This window comes from Protomyctophum bolini (genome assembly GCF_963924005.1).
Source record: "Protomyctophum bolini genome assembly, chromosome: 16".
In the NCBI taxonomy this organism is placed as follows: Eukaryota; Metazoa; Chordata; class Actinopteri; order Myctophiformes; family Myctophidae; genus Protomyctophum; species Protomyctophum bolini.
Window position 1 is genome coordinate 24,566,307 of NC_137877.1, and position 23,787 is coordinate 24,590,093.

The 23,787-nt window shown below is 43.8% G+C and overlaps 3 protein-coding genes across 3 annotated transcripts; 1 reads left to right on the top strand and 2 right to left on the bottom strand.

Annotated features, from left to right (window-relative positions):
* Window positions 1-144: 144 nt before the first annotated feature.
* Window positions 145-7,634, bottom strand: ndufv3 (NADH:ubiquinone oxidoreductase subunit V3). The gene is made up of 4 exons (XM_080785473.1): window positions 7,567-7,634; window positions 6,783-6,894; window positions 2,671-4,992; window positions 145-525 (listed from the first exon to the last, which is right to left on the bottom strand). Exons 1-4 carry the CDS (start codon window positions 7,609-7,611, stop codon window positions 359-361), a joined length of 2,646 nt encoding a protein of 881 aa, XP_080641599.1. The 5' UTR covers window positions 7,612-7,634; the 3' UTR covers window positions 145-358.
* A 3,537-nt stretch (window positions 7,635-11,171) lies between these two features.
* Window positions 11,172-12,110, top strand: LOC308330557 (ribokinase-like; the record flags this gene model as incomplete). Its single annotated transcript, XM_080785475.1, has 1 exon — window positions 11,172-12,110. One exon carries the CDS (start codon window positions 11,172-11,174, stop codon window positions 12,108-12,110), a length of 939 nt encoding a protein of 312 aa, XP_080641601.1.
* Window positions 12,111-14,146: 2,036 nt separating this feature from the next.
* LOC308330556 (uncharacterized protein) lies at window positions 14,147-23,505 on the bottom strand. Its single transcript, XM_080785474.1, has 7 exons — window positions 23,210-23,505; window positions 23,040-23,115; window positions 22,149-22,257; window positions 18,925-20,283; window positions 17,404-17,467; window positions 14,665-14,789; window positions 14,147-14,474 (listed from the first exon to the last, which is right to left on the bottom strand). Exons 2-7 carry the CDS (start codon window positions 23,082-23,084, stop codon window positions 14,446-14,448), a joined length of 1,731 nt encoding a protein of 576 aa, XP_080641600.1. The 5' UTR covers window positions 23,085-23,115; window positions 23,210-23,505; the 3' UTR covers window positions 14,147-14,445.
* Between the last annotated feature and the right edge of the window lie 282 nt (window positions 23,506-23,787).

A 23,787-nucleotide genomic window follows, 5' to 3' on the forward strand; every position in this document is an offset into this window, starting at 1 on the left:
GCACGCTCAGCGCTATTCAAATGACCCCCCTGAGGCAGAAAAGCAGCATAAAAGAAACGTTTGATCTTTGCCTATTGCTGTTATAAGCTTATTCCTCCTTAGGAGACAATAACAATAGCACCAAACCACCATAGCGAAAGAGACTTCATTTCTTATTTGTGTACTTTAATAATATAACATATCTCTTAATGACATTAGAATTACAGACAAATCTGAGGAGGGCGGGGAAGGGAGGAATATTATGAGAGAGTAGGGGACAACATTATCACCATCATTCTAATTAAATAAAAAGGGTATCTGTGAGGGGGCAAGCTCAGCCCCAGTGCCCCTCATGCCAGCTCGGCTTTTTCTTCTGGTCTCAGGGCGAGGGTTGTTGTCTGGAGGAGGGCTGTGGCAGGCGGTACTTGGCCATCTCCACGTCCATGTCGGCAAAGGTGAATGGGGTATAGCTGTGATGTTGGAGGTTCTTATACGAGCTGTTGTCAAACGGCTCCTCGGGCTCTGGGGGAGCTGCTGCAGCAACTTCTGTGGAGGGTGGAGGAGAAAAAAAAAACAAAGACATGTAAGAAATCTGAATCTGGTAACATGCGTCAAAATGCTCCTAGTCACCAAAGAAAACATTTATGTTAGCCTGAATGTAGACATTTGTTTTATTCTGTATCCTTTAGTTTACACTAATTATAAAAAATAAAAGATCTCTGCCTATGGGGGGGGGGGGGGTGTTAATGAAGTTTGTTGAACAACAAAGGACTTCATGTAGCAATAAAAAAAAAAGGTGATTCCCTCTTTCCTCATAATGCCACAGCTCAATTTGTCAGTAGCTGATAAGGCCAAAGGAGATTTCAATATTCACACGTGTTGACAAAGGTAGTTTACGGTAGGGCATTTCCTATCCCCCCTCCTACTGTCTGTAGACATGCTGGTGTGAAAAGCCTGAGGAACTGAGTTTGTGAGGGGAAAGCACGAGGAGGTAAACTTGCTTGCAGCCACTCAGAGAGACAGCCCATTGTAGAGAAGCAATACTAGAAAAGAATACGCATGAGATCATAAATCATAGTGCGCATGGGCTCACTGCACTGAAAAACAAAGGGCTCCCATGTCTTTGAGTGATTAGTTTAAAAACAATGCTATTGTTGGCTTTTTGTGATAATAAAAAACGCAATCTAACTCTTAACAATAACTTTTAAGAAAACAGGCGGGACATGTTCCAAATATGCTACAATGGAAAGTAAACTTGTGATCAACTTGACAGGACAGAGAATAAAACTTTCCACAACAATTAAAGAAATCCAACATTAAAGACGCATTTAAGACAATTTCATTAATCTCATGACATGCACAACCCCAAAGTTTCTGAGTGAAAAACAGACAGAAAGGAAACAAATGACTGGTGACATTAACAAGGCCAACACCGTGGGAGGTTATTCCAAGATGAACGATTACACCATTAGCCAGATAAATATATGGACTTGTAGGAGTAAATAAATTACTGTTTATGGAATCGGTTAGACATATACTGCATATTATAAACAGAAATTCAGATGTCATTTTGTGAAGTATTATTTGTTATCTGGCTATGTGTGTAACCCTGCTTCCTGGAATACACTGTCCCCTCCGATCTACAATCACTTCCAGCTTCTGTTCCTCCGTTGTCAGGCTCAGGGAGGATTTTAAGATGGTCCCAACTGTAACTGTAACCATATCATGATCATGTGCATTGTAACCGTACCAGTAACAATAGCATTAACTTGCACACTACAACTGAATACCGACATTGCAACCTGTAAGCTTAATATTAGCACAGGATCCTGTGAGCTTCAAACAAAGAACATATTTCATACAAATTGGGCAATGGTGAGCGGCAACAAACGATCACAAATGATATACCGGTATGCAAAAACACTCAGGAGAGTGGAGATGGCTATGGGAAGAAAAAAGCACATAGGGAGATAAGAGGGATAAAAACGATCATGACTCAAAGGTAGGAAGCGTAAAATGCAAGCAGGATTAATATTTATATGTTGTTGTTAGCCAGTCTCACTAGGCACCATTATGTCATGAACTCCTCCAAACAGTCACACCCATGATAATGCATAATGTGAAATGAAGATAGATGAGGATACAGAGTACATCAATAGTCTTGCAAATGTGGGAATCTATCAATTACATTTCATTTTTACTGTCATGCTTATGAAAAACATCTTTAAGAGATTTGTGCTAAAGGATGCAAAAGCAAGACAATATGCAAGAAGGCTAAATGCAACATGTATGCAGGAAAAAGGTAAACCCAGCGGAGGGACATGGCATGCACTTCACCAGCTTCATGCAAAACTATGAAATTCATCAAAAGTTAAGTGCACAGTAAATGTAACTGTGAATGCAAGTGTAACTCTTGAGAGTATAAAAATTTAGCCAAATGACCAAATTTACACTCTCAACAGTTATAGAGTATGGAGCCGGTCAGAAACAGCACAAAGCATGATAAAGATGAAGATGGTGAGAGCAAAAGCATCTATGTGAGGTAGCTCAGAAATGGTTAACACTTAACATTTAACCGTACATGTTATGAGGAGCAGGCTAAGAAATGTGTTCATCTGTAGAGTTTTAAAGATCCATAGAAAAGTGTGTGGAGGTAAAGAAAGGATTTGGGGGTGGATAAGTAGTGTATACCCTCAGACGATTCAATCGGTTCAGGCTCAGCTGGGGCCTCTGCCTGCAGCTCCTCTCCTGCAGCTTCGGTTATGACGGGAGCGGGGTCCACCAGCTCCTCAGCACTCTCTACAAGGGCAGCTGCTTCAGTTACAACCTCAGCAGCCGCTTCAGCTACAACCTCAGGAGACACTTCAGCTGCAGCAGCTTCAGCCACAGGCTCCGCAGTGGTTTCTACAGAGGCATCAGCTTCAGGCACAGCCTCGGAGGCAGATTCTGCAGCTGTGGCTCCAGGGGCAGCTTCTACCGGGGCTTCAGCTTCAGGGGCAGCTTCTATCGGGGTGTCTGTAAGTGCTTCCACTGCAATAGGCTCTGTGGTGTTTTCTGCAAGAGGCTCTGTGGTGGCTTCTGCAACAGGCTCTGTGGTGGCTTCTGCAACAGCTACACTTTCCGCTTCAGCAACAGCTTCAACAGGCGCTTCAGTGACAGACTCTGCAGCTTCTACTGGGGCCTCGGTTTGGGCTTCAGCTTCTGTGTGAGCTTCGCCAACAGGCGTAGCCTCCACAGTCACATCTGGAGTGGCTTCTGCTGCAGCATCAGCCATAATTTCTGTGGTGTCAACTTCTGGAGCAGCTTCTGCAATGGTCTCTTCTGTGACAGTGGAGAGTTGAGGGGCAGAGTCGATCAACTCTTCAGAACTCCCACTGGGGGCTGCTTCTTCACTAGTGGCCTCGATAGTAGCTTCAACTGGTTCTGGGGACATTGTTGCTGGTGTTTCCTCCAGCACAGCTTCTGCTGTGGGGGCAGCCTGAGTAGCTTCAGATGCTGGTGGTATCACCTCCTCCTTCAGAACTTCACCAATCTCTTCTTTAAATTCTGTTGCAACAGCCTGAACCACAGCTTCTTTTTTTGTGGCGCCCTCCATGTCCGCCGTCTTCACTTTAGAAGACTTCTCATCTTCAGAATCGGAATCCGAGTCAGAGTCAGAATCCGAGTCGCTGGAGGATGACGATGTTCCGTCCACTGAGGGTTCAGCAGGCTCGGTGGAGGAAGCAGAAGAGGCTGTGGTTGTATCGGCTGTAGCGGATGCTGCAACTGGAATGCTCTCTGACTCTGGGGTTTCGGGACTTGCTGACAACACGAGTTCATCGGCGGCGGTGGAAGGAGCTGTATGGACTATTTCAGGGGCGGAATCCACTACAAGTGGGGTTTCAGATGCCGTTACTGGTTCACTGAGAGCTGTGGCCTCTGCCTGCAGTCCCTCTCCTGCAGCTTCAGTTATCACTGGAGCGGGGTCTACCAACTCCTCAGTGCTCTCCACAGTAGGAGCAGCAGCTTCGGCTACAACCTCACCAGCCGCTTCAACGGGGGCAGGTTCAGCCACAGCAGCTGCTTCTACCGAGGCTTCAGCTACAGCCTCTGCAGTGACTTCAGCGGGTGCAGCTTCAGCCACAGCCTCTGCAGTGACTTCAGCGGGTGCAGCTTCAGCCACAGCCTCTGCAGTGACTTCAGCGGGTGCAGCTTCAGCCACAGCCTCTACAGTGACTTCAGCGGGTGCAGCTTCAGCCACAGCCTCTGCAGTGACTTCAGCGGGTGCAGCTTCAGCCACAGCCTCTGCAGTGACTTCAGCGGGTGCAGCTTCAGCCACAGCCTCTGCAGTGACTTCAGCGGGTGCAGCTTCAGCCACAGCCTCTGCAGTGACTTCAGCGGGTGCAGCTTCAGCCACAGCCTCTGCAGTGACTTCAGCGGGTGCAGCTTCAGCCACAGCCTCTGCAGTGACTTCAGCGGGTGCAGCTTCAGCCACAGCCTTGGCAGTGACTTCAGCAGGGGCAGCTTCAGCCACAGCCTCGGCAGTGGCTTCTATGGTGACTTCTGTTTCCGCCACAGCCTCTGCTTCTAGGGGTGCTTCAGCGACAACAGATTCTGTAGCTTGTATTTCGTGGGCAGCATCAACAGAAGGCTCTGTGATTGGCGCTGCTGACTCTACCGTTGTTAACAAGGCCTCTTGTGTAGCTGCTGAATCAGCAAGGACGGTTTCACTTGTTACTACCTCTTCAGCTGGAGAGGATACAGGTGGTGCAGCTTCAAATGTACTCTCTACAGATGTCTCAACTGATGCCTCAGCCACAACAACCTCTGTGGAGCCAAAGGCAGCAGCAGAGAGTGGCTGTGCAGTAGCTGTTGCTGCAGCTACTACTGTGTCAGGAATGGCAGGACTATCCACTGGTTTGGTTTCACCTAGAGCTTGTGTTGGGGAAAATGCAGGGGCCGATAGCCTGACTGGAAAGGCAACTGCGGTCTTGTAGGCTAGCAGGGATGCTCTCTCATCTTGAGCCTCTACGGCTGAGGGAAGTGGTAGATGGAAGAGGAGTTAAATCATTACAATCAATTACATTGGCAGTGTTTGATGTTAGAAACAAAGCCCTGTCATTTACCTCTTATTTTGTATTTGATTTGAGCATTGCAATTATTTTAGCAATGTATTAGTCACTGCTGATGTATTAAATTACATATTTGACATTTTAAAAGCAAGCATGAAGCTAATTTATTTTTATTATTATTATTTTTGCCAACTTATCTTTATATAAATTAGAGGCTGACCTGCAAACAAAACAGAGGAAATTACTTAACATAATTCATTACCAATCTCTCTCTCATATATCGCCGCTGCCGGGAGGATAACACTTAACTCCATTGTTGAGGTTTAGATATTTTCAATCAAAGATTTTAACAACTTTTTTTTTCAACCAAGGTTCATGTTTTAGGTTGTTATTAGAGAAGGCGTGTTTTGACAGGGGGGTGGGGGCATTCGAACATGGGGCTAAATCTTTACAACATTTGACAGAGATTTCTTTATTAATATTTTTCTATAGTCCTACTAGACCCCAGGAAATTATATCTGGCAACAAAAGATCACAGGATCTAGTGAATGTGAAGGTAGAGGTACTAGGGGGATGCCATTATGCCATACATACGGCTCAATGTCAGTTTGTCACTCACCTCTCCCTTCACATTCAATGGTGGTTTCTTCTAGCCTCGCGTTGCGATACTAATATAGTATTAGTACTGCACAGCACTGCACTGCACTGCAGGCAGATGAAGTCTCGCTGCGCCAGGCTTCTTCCCGACAGCAGAGATATTCTGATATTACTTATACTCAGTGGTGTCATGGTGTTTTTTTACTGGTACCACAGCGTTTTAATTACGTCACGTGCACGCGTGTGCATGTGCGCATCACGGCATGCACACCGAACAGCTGATATAGCCTAAGCCTATTGTTAAATAGTGTGTGAGAGTTTTAGACACAAACACAAAAGTAGACTTAAAATAGTCAGACGAACATCTTTGCTGCACACTAGCGAAACTAAAAAGTTTGCTTTGGACGAATGAATCTATGTTCTTTGATGGAGGAGGAGGCATTGTTCTTGTGTGCAGAACACCACACAGCAGCAGTAGCCTACTGGAGCCATAGCCTACTGCTGTAAGTGCTTACCGTATAGGCTACGTGCGCTCAGGTATAAACAGTTAAAGCTGTTGTTATACGAAGTAGTACCCATTTGAATTCGGCACGGTACCTGACACGGCGTGAAAAAAGGGGGGGGGGGGGGGCACCAGTAAACCTACACCACTGCGTACTTGGTGCGTCTTGGAAAGTCTGGTGATGTGAGGTTGATTAGGTGCGTCTTCTCTTGAATCTAGGGGGACGCGTTCTAGCATGCACCCACATGCACCGTTCCGTCCCTGCGCGAGTGCGTGTGCAATTACGGGTACCACAGCGTGGTACTGCGTTCTACGAGCATGACACCACTGCTTATACTCACTAGTACTGAACAAACAGGCACTTTTATGAATGAAGAAAGGGTTAATTTCAATTATGGTTTACTGCAAAGGAAAAGCAATAAAAAAACCTTGTGACATAGTTATTGAACAGGACTGGCTTTGGCACTGTAAGAAAGGTGATTATACATTTAGCATTATCATTAGCACACATATTCCATATGTCGTTAATATTTTTAAAACAACATATAAAAATCAAAGGAAAAAGAGGTAAGGAATGTAGGAAGTAAAACATAATCGTTAACCATTCAAGAAATATTCTGTAATGTGAATTGGAAAATATGGAAGAGACTTACTTTTGGGCTTTTTAGCCTTCTTGGGCGATGTGATAATGGGCTCGTCTGCTTTGGTGCAGAATGCCGCAGCAGAAGGACTCCTCAAGATGCTCCAGCTCTCACGCTGGATGCACTGTAGAAAAGACAAGTTTTGTTGTACCATTGATACACAGTTATGTGAATGAGAGAACACTGAAAAGCAGCAAATACATTACCAACACCCTACTCAATTCTTAAGTAATCCTTAATGTTCTTGACGATGCATTAGGAATTATAAAATTAATAGTGGTGATTTTGTGGGCAAAATATTTATTTCAAGACTCAAGGCAGGTATTTTTCAGTAAGCAGGTAAAGAATCAACTTCATAATAGTTCATAGCATTGTAGCCCCATATGTGCCCTCTCCCTACGAGCGTAGTGCTGAGGGAACATACTGGGGCTAATAGCAGTGATAAGATAACTACCGTCCGTGCCTCAGTACGTGACTGCTTTGGGTTTTAGTACTGTAGTAAAGGGCGGAACAGTTATTATCTTTTCTAGCAATAGCTGTCACCTGCGTTTACTGACAAAATGGTTTGTTTGTCGCTCTCTACTCAGAAGGTATGCATAAAATGAACTGAGGTGATTTAGCTCTGTTCAGCTACGTTAGCGACCTGGTTTCAGGGTCAGTAAGGACAGAGCTCGCTTCCGACCAAATATATTCTGTGTATTTCGATTCAGAAAAATATCAAGATATTAATGAAATGAACATTTTATATGTCATACTAAAATACAAACGTTTTATGGGATAATAAAGGAGTAATTACCTTGAGTGAACCAAGTCGTCCTAACCGAAGCAAGGAGGTCGCCATTTTGTGTGTGTAACCAATATTTTGTTCCGTGTAGAAACTGGATGTGGTCCTATATAATTATGGACCCCACGATCTCTGCAGTTCTTTTTTAGAAAGCCTCTGCAAGGCAGAATTAAGACTAAGAGCATTAGGGCTATGGACCAGAACTAGATTTTACTTCTACTTCTAACTTTGCTCTTTTTATTTTACTTTAAACTTTGTTTATTATTGCTATTCCATAACTATTCCAGAAGTTATTTAAACAGGAAAGATGGGTACCAAAACATTCTTGGCACTAGGGAAAACTGGGCACCTAGGAAGAGTGGGCACTTTTGGGTGAGAACTTGGAAGAGTTGGCATTAGGGAAATCTTGTCAGAGTGGGCAACAGGGAAATCTGGGCACTGAACAAAGAGTGGGCACCAGACCTTGGAAGACTAGGGGAAATCCGGGCACCAAAACGTGAATACTTTGAAGTCGTATAGGGCCCAGGGGTCATTCCTAGTTTTCAGTGCCATTTGTGTCCCCATAATACAGCATCTTGTGTAAAATAATAAAAAACACTAATTCCAAAAAGCTCATACTAGTATTAAAGGTTATCCACCATAGAAAACAAATATTTGTAGCTACCTCAGAGTGAAATAAATATAAAATAATCCCTTTGATTTGAGTAGAGGTATATGCTAAAATGCCATGTCCCCCATCATTTTATTTCAGTTACAAATATATCTACTCAAATTTAAAAAAAAAAATTATAGAATGAAAAAACATCACATGGATGTAGCTGGGACGTATACTCAGTGATGTATCCCAAGGTCAACAGGGTTTTTCGGGTCTCACAACTTCATACCCCTCACTCAGGTGACCCAGCCGGGGTGATCAAGTCCCGATTTACCTCCCATGTAGCTACCCTCGATCAGTCCCATTAGGGAAAGACCAGGGCCACACAATCAGTTGCGCCGGAACTACTCTGCCGGGACTGGGAGGTAGATCAATCTGGTGCATGGCCATGGGCAGACAGACATGCACGTGCACGCACAGGGCAAAAATATAATATCCCCCCTTGCCTTCAGCCTGGCTGAGTTAATCTTAATAATTTATCTCCGTAACTAATAATTCTAGAGATTGCGTCCTCAAAATTTGAGGACGAAATGTGTGGACAGAGTGTGTCCGACTCCTCAGATATTGCATGCTGTGATTTATGGGCATCACATAACGGGTGTGCCACAGGTATGGGACACCCATTAGGGGGAGAGAGGGGAGCCGAGAGAGTGAGGGGGAGAGAGAGAGAGGGAGAGAGAGAGTGATAGGAGGTAGGAATTGAGAATGTCATCTCCCCGAACGGGTATGGAATTCATCCATTCACACACACCGATGGCAGCGGAAACCATGAAAGGCAACATCAGGGGCAATTAGGGGTTCAGTGTCTTGCTCAAGGACACTTCAACACTAACTCCGGGGGAGCCCAGGTTCGAACTGGCAACCTTGCGGTTACCAATATGTCACTGTGACAATATAATGGTATTTACAGTTTGCTGTACAATGAACACATTCAATTGTTTCAACATCTTGTTTCAACATTTCAGCATGATCAATGATCATCAACAGTTAAAGCATTAAATTGTTTCAGCAATTGTAGCGTAATTGTGGCGGTCGCTTATTCACGTACCATTCAGTGCATGAGAAGGTGTTGTTTCTCCTTACAGCTGAGCGGCTGATGAACTCGTTGGCTATGACACCCATATCCAATGTCATCACCATATCCCTGTGACAGTTTATCAGAGCAAGGTGATTGAGTCTCGCTTGCCCCATTGTGGATCGCAAATAGGTTTTTGAGTCTCTTCAGCATGATGTGACATTGTGACAGGGACAGTCAGCACTTGTTTCACCAGTCTTGTGGCCTCTGGTAAAGTAGCTCTGGCAGTCTCCCCCTTCTCACTTTTTAAGAACTCCACGAGTTCCCCGTAAAGGTGCAGAGTTGTGTGCCTACGTGACAAAATGACCAGGAGGAGGAGAGCTTCAGTCAGTGGGTGCTATTTGGGTGTGTGTGGGTGCTTCAGCTACCAAGCACTCCCGCAGTCGACGCCACTGGCCCTTAATAACCATTAATAACTAGAGATTGTGTCCTCAAAATGTGTGGGCGGACTGAATTCTTGGACACATTTAGTGCTGTAATTGGCTGCAGCATCGCATAACGGGTGTGCCACATGAGCCAATATAAGTGGCAGAGAGCGTTTATTACAGTACATTACAGTACAGTACATACGGTACAGTTACAGTACAGAGTGTGAGGCATAATGCTGCATCATGTGCCTGCGTGTGTGTGTGTGTGTGTGTGTGTGTGTGTGTGTGTGTCATTACTTGCACGAGCAGAGCGCAAGTCCTGTTTTCCGTGACTCCTTTGGCCAATCGGGGATTGTGAATTGTCGGTGAGTCGGTGACACGCTCGGCCAATCAGGGATTGTGTATCTTTGGTGGCCTTGCTCGGCCAATCCAATCAGGGATTGTGTATTTTTGGTGGCGTCGCTCGGCCAATCAGCCAAGTTGGCAGCTTGCTGCGTATGTTGGTGGCCCCTCAACCGATTGGATTGGGTCTGTGTGTTGGTGCCGTCGCTCGGCCAATCAGGGATTGGGTGATGACGTAACTATGTATGTTTATCTAAAAACGGACATACGTCGATGACGTAACAAATTTGAGTTTCAAAGTTATATATAGGGAACTTAAAATATAACTTAAACTTAAGTCCATGGATGCTGATAGTGTCTGTTTCTATTTACCTTTACCATTTGCCAAAGAAGCCTGCCATTTACATTGGGAAAGAGAACATACATAGGCAAGACATATCCTCTCACGTTGGGTAGTCTAGAATAGACCAGGGGTGTCAAACTGGTGGCAGAAGGGGGACTTTGACTCGGAAAGAACAGACAAAAGGGGGGAGGGACGGTAAGTTGACAAGAGTCACAGGTATAAGTTGTGCACTCTGCTCGCGCAAAAGTAGGCCATTCATGACCAACTTGTGTGCAAAGCGCAAGTTGGCAGCTCGACAGAGTGCATTTCTAGTTATGCTGTGATTGGCTGGACGGTGTATCATTCTGCACTGTGATTGGCTGAATTCCGGGCGCATGCACATACTTTGGTTGATACCAGAGCCATAGAGTAAGACAGAGTTACGACATTGAGGGGACATAAAACAGCCTGGTCACGTGGTTCATGTAACTCGTTTGTCACTGTAAAGCCTATAGACGGGATGTCCGACAGACAGAGATTTGTGGATGTATTTCTGGACAACCGTTCATATGTCGATCGCCTTCACAGTTGGCGTATGTATTGTATTGTAGCCTCCCAATAATCTGATAACTGGTACTGCACAAAGTATACTCTGACAACGGATAATCTAGCATGAAAGGCTACTCAAGTTCATTGCCTGCATGCCAAACAACATGGCTGTATGCTGAATCAGCCAATCATAGTGATTTGAGGATGACAACACGTCTCTCAATGATGTGTTCACAGGTAGAACTGTGTAGTATAAAAGAGATGTTACTTGATCACCATATGAAGAACAAATTTAGTTACAAGGTCATGGCTGAGGAGTGTTTTGATGTCATGGTGGTGGGATCCTGTAACACCGATCTTGTGAGCTGGGCACCTAGGCTACCAAAGGAAGGGGAAACTCTCCATGGCCACAAGTTCTTCACTACATTCGGAGGCAAAGGGGCCAACCAATGCATACAGGCTGCAAGACTGGGGGCCAGGGCCATTATGGTCGGAAAGGTCGGTAAAGACTCATATGGAGATGCATACATCCAGAACTTCAAAGACAACAGCGTTCATGCAGACTTCGTCTGGCAGGCCTCCGAGGCAGCCACGGGAACTGCCACCATCATTGTCAGCGACGAAGGCAAGAATGTTATCGTAATCGTGGCCGGCGCTAACATGCTACTGGGCAGCGACGAACTGCAGCAGGTCCTCCCGGCCCTCCGTCGGTCAAAGGTGTTGGTGTGCCAGCTGGAGATCAGCCCTGAGTCGTCCCTGCAGTCACTACGCATGGCACGGGACAACAACGTGAAGACCATATTCAACCCGGCACCGGCGATCGCCGACCTGGATTCGCATTTCTACAAATACTCTGATGTGTTCTGCTGTAATGAGTCCGAGGCGGAGCTTCTGACAGGTGTCCCGGCCTCCAGTGTGGAGGACGCTCGTCAGGCTGGCCAGGAGCTGCTGGGGCGAGGCTGCGGCTCTGTAATCATCACCCTGGGGGGACAAGGCTGTGTGGTGCTAAAGGCACGGGAGACCGCCGTGCATCACATACCAGCGGCGGAGGTCACAGCGGTGGACACCACAGGGTCAGGAGACAGCTTTATTGGAGCGTTGGCATTCTACATGGCCCTTTATCCCACAATGCAGCTGGAGGAGATGGCCAAGAGAGCCAATCAGGTGGCAGGATTCAGCGTCCAGAAAGCAGGCGCTCAGACCTCTTATTCCTATAAGAAGGACCTGCCAAAATATCTGTTCTAAAAGAGCAGAACACACATACACAAACGCACATGCGCGCGCACACACACACACACACACACACACACACACACACACACACACACACACACACCGGTACCTAGGTTATGTGCAACCGTGCAAAAATATGGTGACAATATTGAGAGAGAAAAGAAGCAAACAAAATAACAACTTATGTGAACAACCAAAATCTGCATAGTGTCAAGCTCAAAGTAGAACATGGATAATGAGACATAATCCATGTTGTCACTGTTAGACTGTACGGTAGATTTGAGAGACTGCACATATATTACTGGATGGATACAGAGCACCTAAACTTTGTGGTGCATCATTATCTAGCCTAAATTTACCCCTCAACTGTTTAAGCCCAAAATGACTGCCTATCCGCAGGTTTTGTAGTAATTATAGAAATATTAAGCAAAGATGATTAAGCCTATATGTAGTTTGGCCCCCATTTATAACTTATAAATGTTAATATATAAAAATTGTATATTCTTATATATTAAAGAATTCATATATAAATAATATATAAAGTTATAACCATACATAATTAAAAAATCACGCCTGTGTGAAATGAACATCAATTACAACATAACGGTAGTTTGTTTAAACAACGGGTGCTAATTTTTGTGTTTTCTTAAACAAGCATCGTTGAAAAACAAACATTAAAGCTGTATATAGGAGGGGTAGCACCCCTCAAAAATAACGTGCCAAGTTCTCAGGTTCCCACTCTTGGTACAGAATACAGTAGGCGGCGGCCTATATACAGAAATCTGAGCTGACACATGATATCTCATACAAAATAAACATATTATCATTCACTGTAATCCAATATGACGCAGACGAATGCAGACGAATTACAATCTGACGTCACCATGAGCAAATAAAAACAACAAACTCTCCCTCGCAATATAGGCTACAGATCAACACATTGAAATGCACCATCCCTCTCTTGGCATCACTGTTAATGTCCAACTCAGGGTCATGAAGGATCTCTGGTCCAACTTGGAAGAGGCCTCTGAAGGTCGTCTGTATCCGGGGTGTGAGGGGACCGGTGGTGAATGTGATTATTACCAGGTTTAGGTGATTATGTCCACAAAAGAAGGTTGACGAATGATGGCAACTCCCTCCCTGCTCCCTAGTCTATAATATGTTCTGATGTTTCTTCTCCTTTTGTCCACTAGAGGTCTGTCTTGCTTTGCAGATGTTGGTTCTGGTAGCAGCAACTAGTGCAATACAGTAGTCAGTTCAGTTGAATTAACAGATAAATGTGATTAAAATGTATTCTATTCATGGTAAAATGTTGATGACAGGAATGCCTCCCCAACACTCATGTTTTCATCCATAGCCACAACCAGTTGCTTTTTTTTTTATATATAGCTGCTGTCCTTTTTTGCCTCACAACCATACCATCCCAGGCCTTGTATTGTACATTTGCAGGGTCATCGATCAGTATTGAGTATTGTGAATAGAGTATGTTCCAATAAATGCATCGCTTTCAAATGGAATTATAGAATGAGTGGCTCAGTGGTTAGCAGGGCTTAAAGCTATAAAAAAAATCCCAAAACTGAAAAAGATTTTTTGCAAATCTGCACTGATCCATAGACTGTAAAAGAAAATGGACTGATCTCATTAAATTAACCCTATGAAATCCGTCCCCAGGACTGAGAACCTGCCTGGGTTAGTCAAATCACAAGTATGTGTTGAGGTGCATTTGGGGTAGTTTTTGACTGCTAGTTGTGTTTTGTTTTTTCTTTTGTGTAAGTCATGTGTATTTTCTATGAAATTATGCTGTTTGGAAAGATTTAACATTCATTTAATATCAGCCGTACAAATGTTTTACCATGTCTAACATAATAAAAATCGTGTTTTTATATTTGTACAAGTTATTATAAATTCTTAAGAAACATGCATATAAAAGTAACACATTAACAAAAACATATTTAGGGATTGGTGTTAAAGCTGCACAGCAAGATTCATGATGCCACAAAAACGCAATGTTGATGTTGCCATCAAGATAATAAACAAAGCATGAGACCTTATACAACAAATATAAACCAGAGTTTATTATTATTTTCACATCCTGCTCATTCTTATTTTATTCTATGCAAAAAGCATATTTCACAGCGTTAAGCATAGCCTCCATACATTACATTAACACATTGGCTTTAATTCCCATAGAATCCTATGCTACTGAAACAGCTCTGTTTGTTTTTTGTACAAAAGTATTGGAAAGTTTGGATTTGTGACATAACGAAGGTTTGGCCGTTGATGAGACTTCCACTTCATAGCAATTTCACAGGAAAGGTTGAGAGTAGAAAAGTTGAGGTGCTGATGTTCACTTGGACACGTCATCGAACTTGGGTTCTGATAGGGGAACAAAGGAACATTGAATTGTAAAGTAACATAAATTGAAGAATTAAAACAAGGCTCAAAATAATTACCAAAGCCTAATTACCAAAAGGAGACAAAGTATAAATGTAGCCTAATAATTGTAATGTAAGAGCTTTAAAATAAATAAAATACTTGTTTGACAAGCCTTTCATCTCAAACTCACCTGGGAACGTGAACTCTGGGAAAGATGTAAGGTCTCCAGTGCCATAAAGTCTCTGCAGTTTTATAATCTCTTGAGCCAGATTTTTCTCATAATCTGTGCCTGCATCAACTAGCCCACCAGAAGCCCTAGTGTTGAGGAGCAGAGGTGAAATGGCAGTCAGATCACAGGTTTAATCACTTGAACCCCAAGTAATGTCCCTATTCTGGGGAATATTTACCAAAAATAGCAGACCTACAAGCTCACAACGCATTGTGTTGCGATGCGGTGTGAGCTTGTAGTTAAGATAGTTCTGGCTAAGATAGTTGGTGTCGACGGAAAAAGTGGTCCAAGTACAGTTGCAACTCAGGTCCGTTTCATTAAGACTAGCAGGTTTATGTGGTTAATGATTGTAATGGTCGTGGTAAATGCACACGTATTGGTTAGAATCCTGCCCACCACTTATATGCCAGCATTCTTCCCTAGTGGGTGCTCTGCTTTGGGGTGGGGGCTTGTCTGCCCTTTGGGTATGGGGGGGGGGGGTGGTCACCCGGGCAGGGGTCTCGATGCGTTGCGTCGGGGCCGCTTCTTGGGGCGGTGGCTCTGCCGCGTGGAGGGGGGCGGTTGCCGCCTTTGAGTGGAGCATGCATGGGTCTGCTCTCGTTGTAATGACTTGGTGCCTATGATAACTATTGTCTGCCTTTTTAATATATGTATTTATGTACTGTATGGATGTATTTCCTGATTGGGAGTCTATCAAAATTCGAAAGCCACTTGTCATTATGGTTCATTGTCCTTGTCATGTCTTTGTATATTCAATCTTTTTATTTATAATAGTGTTGTGCCTGAGCTGTTTTTCTTTTATTTGTTATTATGTTCTTGTTGTATAATGTCTGTTTGTCTTTAAAAAACCCAATAAATATACTTTATAAAAATAAAAAAAAGAATCCTGCCCACCAGACAAAACTATTAATTTACCCTAGGAAAAAAAGTATATATCAGAAATAATACTTTTGATTGCAAATACACCAGGCAGTCAGTATACCTTAGTAAAATTACCTTACACTGTACATAGGGCCTCTTTTTATTTTACAGTTGTAAAACCATTTATTTAACTGTGTGAAGTCCCCTATCTTTGTGTATGTACTGTATGTGAAAGGTACAGGGAACTTTGCTGATATTAAACATAAATCCTATTGTTCTGATATGAGCACATAATGACCAGACACAAAACTAATAGGGATGTGCCTGACTGACCAAAATCAAAGTTGATTATTCTGATGTACATGAACAGTGGGCTAAGTGTTAACTGTTATTATTCCATCACCTTCCTCATGCCCCTTCTCATGAATTTGTTTTTGCATAGCCTAGCCTTGTACATTAGGTGAACATGACATTGCTAATGCAGATAACACCACCCATACTAGTTACTGCGTCCAGGATTTCGATGACATTAAATAAAAATAGTTTTATTTTTGTGTGGTGCAACCACTCCTATAGACAGCTATGTGTGTCCCTGGCTGGGTCTGTCCAAACAGACAAATAGCTTTTGGTTTGTTTTCACAACCAGATGTCGCGCACACGCACACGCACACACGCACACACACACACACACACACACACACACAATATGATATTTTGGGGTGTTACAGTACAGTACAGTAGAGGGACCACCTGGGAACCCCCACACAGTAACTGTAATTTCTCAACCGTTTCGGACGTGGGGCGGCTCGCCAGAACCGGGCCGGCACCCTGGTCGCGTTCCTGTGGGTCTGGAGTTGCACCACTCACTTCACACAGGTGTGATTACTTATCCTCAAAAACATAAAATTATTCAAATAATTGATAATTCTGACCCATGCCTACAAACTGCTTCCCAGTGCATTCTGCCTGCAAAGTTCACACTGGCCAGAAGAGCAAGCACTGCGCACACAGAATACACTGGGACGTTTGGTTAGATTTCCATGTCAATAGGCATGTTTCCATTAACCCATGGTTTTGTGCAATAAGGCTCCTGCGCATAAAATCCTGAATGGAAACACCTCAAAATGCAAATAAGTCCTGGACTTAACACTTTTGCGCTGGAAGGGGGTTGATTTTGGCCTATATTGAAAGAAAGGAAATGCGCAAATGGGGTATGAAAACACTTGAACTCGCATTATATCGCTTTGGAAAAGTTGGAAAAGAAAATAAATAAATTATGGGGAGGCAGTGAAGTGAACGGTGGATGGGTGGCTACTGTGGAGGGAAATGGCAGACAGTGCGCTTTTCTTTTTTCGAGTTAATGAACATACGCTTCCTATTTTCGCAAAGGCTTAATGGAAAAGCAACTAGTGTCACACAGAGTGGTTGTGTACATGTACTGTCAATTAACTGATTATGACATCATCATTTTCAACCTATCCTCAGTCCTCACTAATGCTCATAAGATGGCACCATTTGGGCTGTTGCTGAGTTCAGAAACTTGCCTACCAGTGACATCATCGGTAGGCAGGTTTAATCAATTCCAACTAGATTTAAAAAATAGATCTTTATAAATGCAACATTAATAGCTTTTATTTCATCATGACAGGAAGAGAAAGGCTGTTCTATTAGGTTGGAGCAGGTTTCTGAAATGCCCAGAGCCCACCAATAAGACGGAAATTGTCCAATCTTATGAATATTAGTGTGGACCAATTATGTGAAGATACGGTTGAAAATGGGTTCAAGTGCTCTTTTAACCGCATTTGTTAGGCACAGAAATCAATCACACATGACACTTACTGGCTCTTTGTGCTGTACTCGCGTATGGACTCTAGGAAGAGTTTCTGGATTGGGTCCATTACAGCTGCGGGTCACAGAGGGAGGGGAAAAAACAAACAATTACTTTCTCTTCGTGGATAACACACGCAAAACCATGGCCATGTGTTTGGATATCATCATCTGTCATTTGGCTAGAATGACAAAATTAAAAACCAGTCTGGTTTTTCTTTTTTATCAGTAACCCTCATGCACAAAACAGCACCTGGGGTAGTGATAGACACTACAGGGGTAAGATATAGGAAAGAACATGAGAAAGGCTCGGTTGGTTAACATTAACAAATTAAAAGTTGCCGTGCAAGGTCACACATTGAAGAATATTGCAGTCACTACGATATGGGGTTGACTGCAGTCCATTGACAGTCTTGGAAAACTCCAATTCAAATCCCATAGATTCAAACTGTCATGCTATTTAAAACAGATTAATTACAGACAATGAAATCGCTCCTTCAATCATGCGGATTCCACGCACAGCAACCTACAGTAGAGTGCCTTTTCATGTAGTGCTTTAACCGTGAAGGGGGAAGGAAATTTTACATTTACACAGACATCCAAAACTTCCAACAATTGGCACATACATATAGAGTAACCTTTAACATGCAATTCCCAAATAAGTGTGAGAGGAAGTGTGAGAGGAAGGAGGAAAAGACATTTCACGTAAATCCACCATTCTGCAGTAACCATTAACAGCTGGGACAGTTTGTGTCACCTTAACATTACCTTTAGCAGTACACATTAGCTTTAACATTACCCTCAGTCAAACAGTCGTTTACAAATTAAAAACTAAAGTTGTGTAAAAAAAAAAAAAAAAAAAATAGAATGTGATTGGGAACATGAAAAACGTAATGGTAATGAGCATTGACAATATGGTGCTCAAATAACAGTACATCTGTCAATGTGGCCGGAACAAAACACAATGTTACTGTGAAAGGTGTTGAGCATGAATGCAAGCAAGAAAGGAAGCAAGAAAGCAAATAAAAGAAGGGTGCAATTATACAATTAGTGAGGATTTATGTTAATGAAACTAAAACACAAATGAGAAGAGTCTGAGAGAGACAATAAAGCAGACCGATCTCAAGGCAAAATGCTATGCAGGTGGACGTAGTGAAATGCATGCTCCATATGCAAGTAAAGTAAGTAACATAATAAGTTAAAAGTAAAACAATGAAAGCACTATGCCAAAAGGAACAGAGTCACAGGGAAATAGGGGTAAGGGACATGCATGTAATGTGAGGGATGAATTAGAAAACTGGTTATGTGCCAAAACATTATTGCATGGATCCAAATGGATGACTAAAATAAGGCTGTGCAAAGAACAAAACAAAAACTGCTTTTGTGATATCAGGTATCGTTACACATTATCATTATCTTTATCACAAATCGAAATAAAAATGGAAATGAAAATGACTGTTGGTAGACTGGTAGACTGCGGGGTCCACATAGGAAAGAGAAGGGGTTTAGGTGGGGGGGAGATGTAGTGTATACCCTCAGCCGCTTCAATCGCTTCGGGCTCGGCTGGGGCCTCTGCCAGCAGCTCCTCTCCAGCAGCTTCGGTTATGACTGGAGCGGTGTCCACCAGCTCCTCAGCGCTCTCCACCGGGGCAGCTGCTTCAGCCACTACCTCAGCGGCCGCTTCAGCTACAACCTCAGCAGCCGCTTCAGCTACAACCTCAGCAGCCGCTTCAGCTACAACCTCAACAGCTTCAGCTTCAACTGGAGCAGCTTCAGCAGCGGCTTCTACAGGGGCTTCAACTACAGCCTCAGGGGCAGCTTCCACAACTGCTTCTGCAGCTGGGGCTTCAGGGGCAGCTTCTACAGGGGTTTCAGCCACTGCTTCTGCCTCAACGACAGGAGCAGCTTCAACTACAGGGGCCTCGGCTGCAGCTTCAACTACAGGGGTCTCGGCTGCAGCTTCAACTACAGGTGCCTCGGCTGCAGCTTCAACTACAGGTGCCTCGGCTGCAGCTTCAACTACAGGGGTCTCAGCTGCAGCTTCAACTACAGGGGCCTCGGCTGCAGCTTCAACAGGGGCAGCTTCAGCAGGGGCAGCAGCTTCAGCGGCAGCAGCAGCTTCAATGGGAGCGGCTTCTGGGGCAGCAGCTTCAATGGGAGCGGCTTCTGGAGCAGCAGCTTCAATGGGAGCGGCTTCTGGAGCAGCAGCTTCAATGGGAGCGGCTTCTGGGGCAGCAGCTTCAATGGGAGCGTCTTCTGGGGCAGCAGCTTCAACGGGGGCGGCTTCTGGGGCAGCAGCTTCAACAGGGGCGGCTTCTGGGGCAGCAGCTTCAACGGGGGAAGCTTCTGGGGCAGCCTCAACTGCAGCCTCTGGGGTGGCGGAAGCTTCGGCTACAGGTAAAGCAGCTTCAACAGGGGCTTCAGGTGTAGCTTCAGCTTCAGCTGCAGGTACAGCAGCTTCTGCAGCAGGAGCCGCTTCAGCGACAGCTTCAATTATGGGCACGGCTTCAACGGCTGGAGCAGCCTCAGCTACAGGTGTGGCTTCAACTGTTGGGGCTGCTTCAGATACAGGAGCAGCTTCCACTACTGCTTCAGCGACGGCTTCAACAATGGGTGCAGCTTCAGCAGCAGCTTCAACAATGGGTGCGGTTTCAGCAGCAGCTTCAACAATGGGTGCAGCTTCAACTGCAGGTGCAGCTTCAGCCGCTGGGGCGGCAGCTAAAGTTTCAGCTACAGCAGCAATAATCGGTTCTGGGACCGGTGTAGATGCTGCTATACCCCCTGCAGCGGTGGATGCTGCTGCTGCTGCAATTTCCTTCTTAGGGAAATCCACATACGTCCTGTGCTGGACAAGTTTCTCTATATCGAAGTATGTTTTGGCCTTGTGTTTGTCTAGGACGGAGGAGGGTAAGCATACAAATTTCATTAATTTCTCCATTATAAGCTTGGATGATAATATCTCCATTAAGAAAAACAAGATGTGAGAATATCCCCATGAAGCTTACTTGTAGTCTTATCCTCCAAAATGTACCAGCGTACACCTTGACATTGAATTGTAAGAAAAATAAACATTGCAAAATAAGCACAAAGGTAACTTTAAGCTCTGCTTCAAATTAATAAAGCAAATTTAGTGAAGACACTAATTCAGCTGTAGCTGTTCATTCAATAAAAGGATGGAAACTAGTGCCAGTTTTTGTTTTAGAAAACAAGGCAATCCATTTTCAAAGATATATACCAAAGGGACTTGAAATATTAGTTCAAGGTTAAAGGTGTTGATAAAAGTACAGATGGACAACATGGGTTGAAGTACTATGTTATAGGCCTGGTACCAGAAATAACCATTATTTCTTCGCTGTAAGGGGCAAAAGTTTTAACTCTTTAGTGACAGAACCTGTGAAAAGAAGAGGCAAGTTTAAAATACAACTTGAAGCTACAATCCTGGACTTTTTAATTTGAATGAATAAAACATTATTTTAACCAATCCGTGTGGTAAAGTATGTTAATACAATATACTGTAACCAGCACATCCGCAGGTTGGAGGTCGTCTCCCTACTCTCCCTTTGAGAAATTGTCCCTAGTTGACATATTGGTAGACAATGTCAATTTCCACCAGTTATTTGAAGCAGATGGCACACCGGACTTGACACTAGATGCGCCACAATCTTTATTGTAGTTTAGACAATATTCCGATTGGCTCTTAGTTTGGAGAGCGAGATATAAACTTAAGGATTGTAGCTTTAAAAGAATGAAAGAAAAAATAAATAAACTGTATGATGGCCACATCAGGATTGATACTTTCATAGGAATTAGTCATATCTCTGTCCACTGTTAGACTGAATGAAGAGCATCTCTAAAAACATTGCGTTTTCTCCCAAACAAAATCAAGCCGACTGGTTAGGTGTCAGCAAAAACATAACTCTTAAGGTGGTTGCACACTGGGCACGTTTTTCGGAAGACCGATGGAGAAACGCCGCTAGAAATCCGAAAAACGTGCTCGGTGTGTGGGGATCTTTACTCCAGACAAGCAGTTGGATGAGGGTGAAGAGGTTAAGTTATAGTATGTGGTTAATCATTCCCTTGACCATACTGAGTCGTACTTCAGGAAATAATGTTTTTTTGGTCAAGTTGTGTGGCAATATAGCGTATGCATATTGTATACAGTATACAGATATTTTAGCTTAGTTTCATGGATGCTCAGCAGATTACAGTGCACATAGCCTATGTACAGGGGTATTTCACTTTTTGAGTTGCTGTTAAATATTTAGATATTTGATATTAATTTTATGAGACAAGCCCCCTTCCGATATAAACTCAACTTTAACCCTTTTAGACACATTAGAAACACATGTTTCATACATGTTCGGGTGACGGATATTGATCTTCTAATCAGTGAAGGGCCGTGTTTTTTTCCGTTTATTATTTTAATGGTTTTTTTAACATCAGAGTAGAGATTAAAATGACCCTAGAAGTGTTTTAGTGTGAAATACCCTTTTAACAGAATGTGTGTTTCATTGTGACCTTGTGTTTTGGTGGCAACTTCGCATAACCTTCACAACGATGGACCTTTTACAGCTGCTTTTGGGATCATTTGATTCTCGAGTTTTGGTCTTTCACGCAATGCATTCTTTCAGCGGTTATTTAATTGCCTCCGTGGTGCTTGTATCACAATTTGAGTACAAACGGCCTCTTCAAGGGAACACAGGAAGGCTGTGCCTGTGACAGACATGATGTGAAGTTAAAGACCTATTCAACCATACCTGAGTCTTTCTTTTTGTTTGACTTTTTGCCTCCACCTCCAGACTTGCCACTGAGGGCTGCAGCTGCAGGTGCTCTTCTCAGAGCAGTCCAGCTCTCAGCCTGCAGACACTGGGGAGAATCATGCAGACAGTGAGACAGTACAGTTCTAAAGACAATATTTATAAACAGTACTACACATTCCAAACCACTGGCTTTTCTGTTTTCTCCCGTGTCATGCTTGTGCAGGCCTATCGACCTTCAAGTTCAGAGTGGTCTTAACGTTACACAAACACACCTCCTCACTCACATACACACCCCCCCCACAGGCGCACGAGACGCTCGCACAGTGTACCCGTGACGAGAACTCAATAAAAGTCGATCAAATAATGATTTAATCTTCATTTCAGTTTGTCAGATTTTGCCTTAACTAATGTTTTCCATTCAAAACTGAGTCATAACTATAATTCCAATCCTAACGTAAAAAATAATGGATGTCATCTCATCATGTTACTTTGGCCTTGCTTGCTGCAATGCACGGGGCCTGGTTCTGTGCCAAAGCCTGGCGCAGTGGGAGTGGATACATGTGCTAAATATGTGCATCCAATATGGCCAAACTGAAACGTAGCTGTTCATAAATTCTCTTATGAGCCAAAAATCTGCAAAATATAAAAACACTGCACGACAAGTGATCAGATTACTTTATTTCCTAACACAGATTGCATACAAAGAGTAGATGCTTTATATGTCCAGCACATTAGCAAGGATCAACCACGATAATGACAACAAAAGCTACGGTCTGCACTAGCCAGGTCACTACTACTTCACTGACCTAATCTATACTGTGGCGTAAATATTCCCAATGAAAGAGCAGGACGTCACATCTATTGACAATGAGCTTGACATTTCGTTACCTTGAGGGAGCCAAGTCGTCCTATCCTCAACAAGGAAGCCGCCATCTTGCTGTGCAGTGTACTGTACCGTGCCCCCCTGCACAACCAATCAATCAATGTTTATCAATCATCAATTCATAATCCGCATCAGCAACAGAAGAAATTGATTACAAAGACATCAGGCGGACAACCTTGACAATGAAATGCAGCAAGGTTAGTCAGTCCACAGTACCACCAGCTAAAAAGCCTGCAGTCAGTGTCAACAACACCGGTTGATCAAAAGTTGATCTAGTTTTTACTAGATCAAAAAATAGATATATTATTATTGTATTTTTATGTTCTTGTTAGAAAGGATAAGCAGCAGCAACTCCTGTGCATGGTGGTCAGAGCAGCCTCCCCGGTCAGAACAGAGCGGTGTATTACTTTATGTAACAGGGCATAACACACGTACACTACACAGCACACACACAGACTGGACTGGTGGTGGTGTCTCGCCATACGGCGGTGTCTCGCACGGCGAAAACAGCCGATCCACAAGCTCACAACGCGTGGCGTCTGCGATGCTATGTGAGCTTGTGGATCGGCTATTTTCTGCACGCGACACCGTCATACGACGGAGAATAAATGTGGTATGAGGAACGCCCCCCCCTCCCTCGGTCCTACAAAACGGGACACTCACGCATGTCATGCATGTCATGTCGTATGTTGGACGCATGCACTGCTTCGTGTCATTGACAAGGACTGGAGCAATGACACGGATCATGGGTAC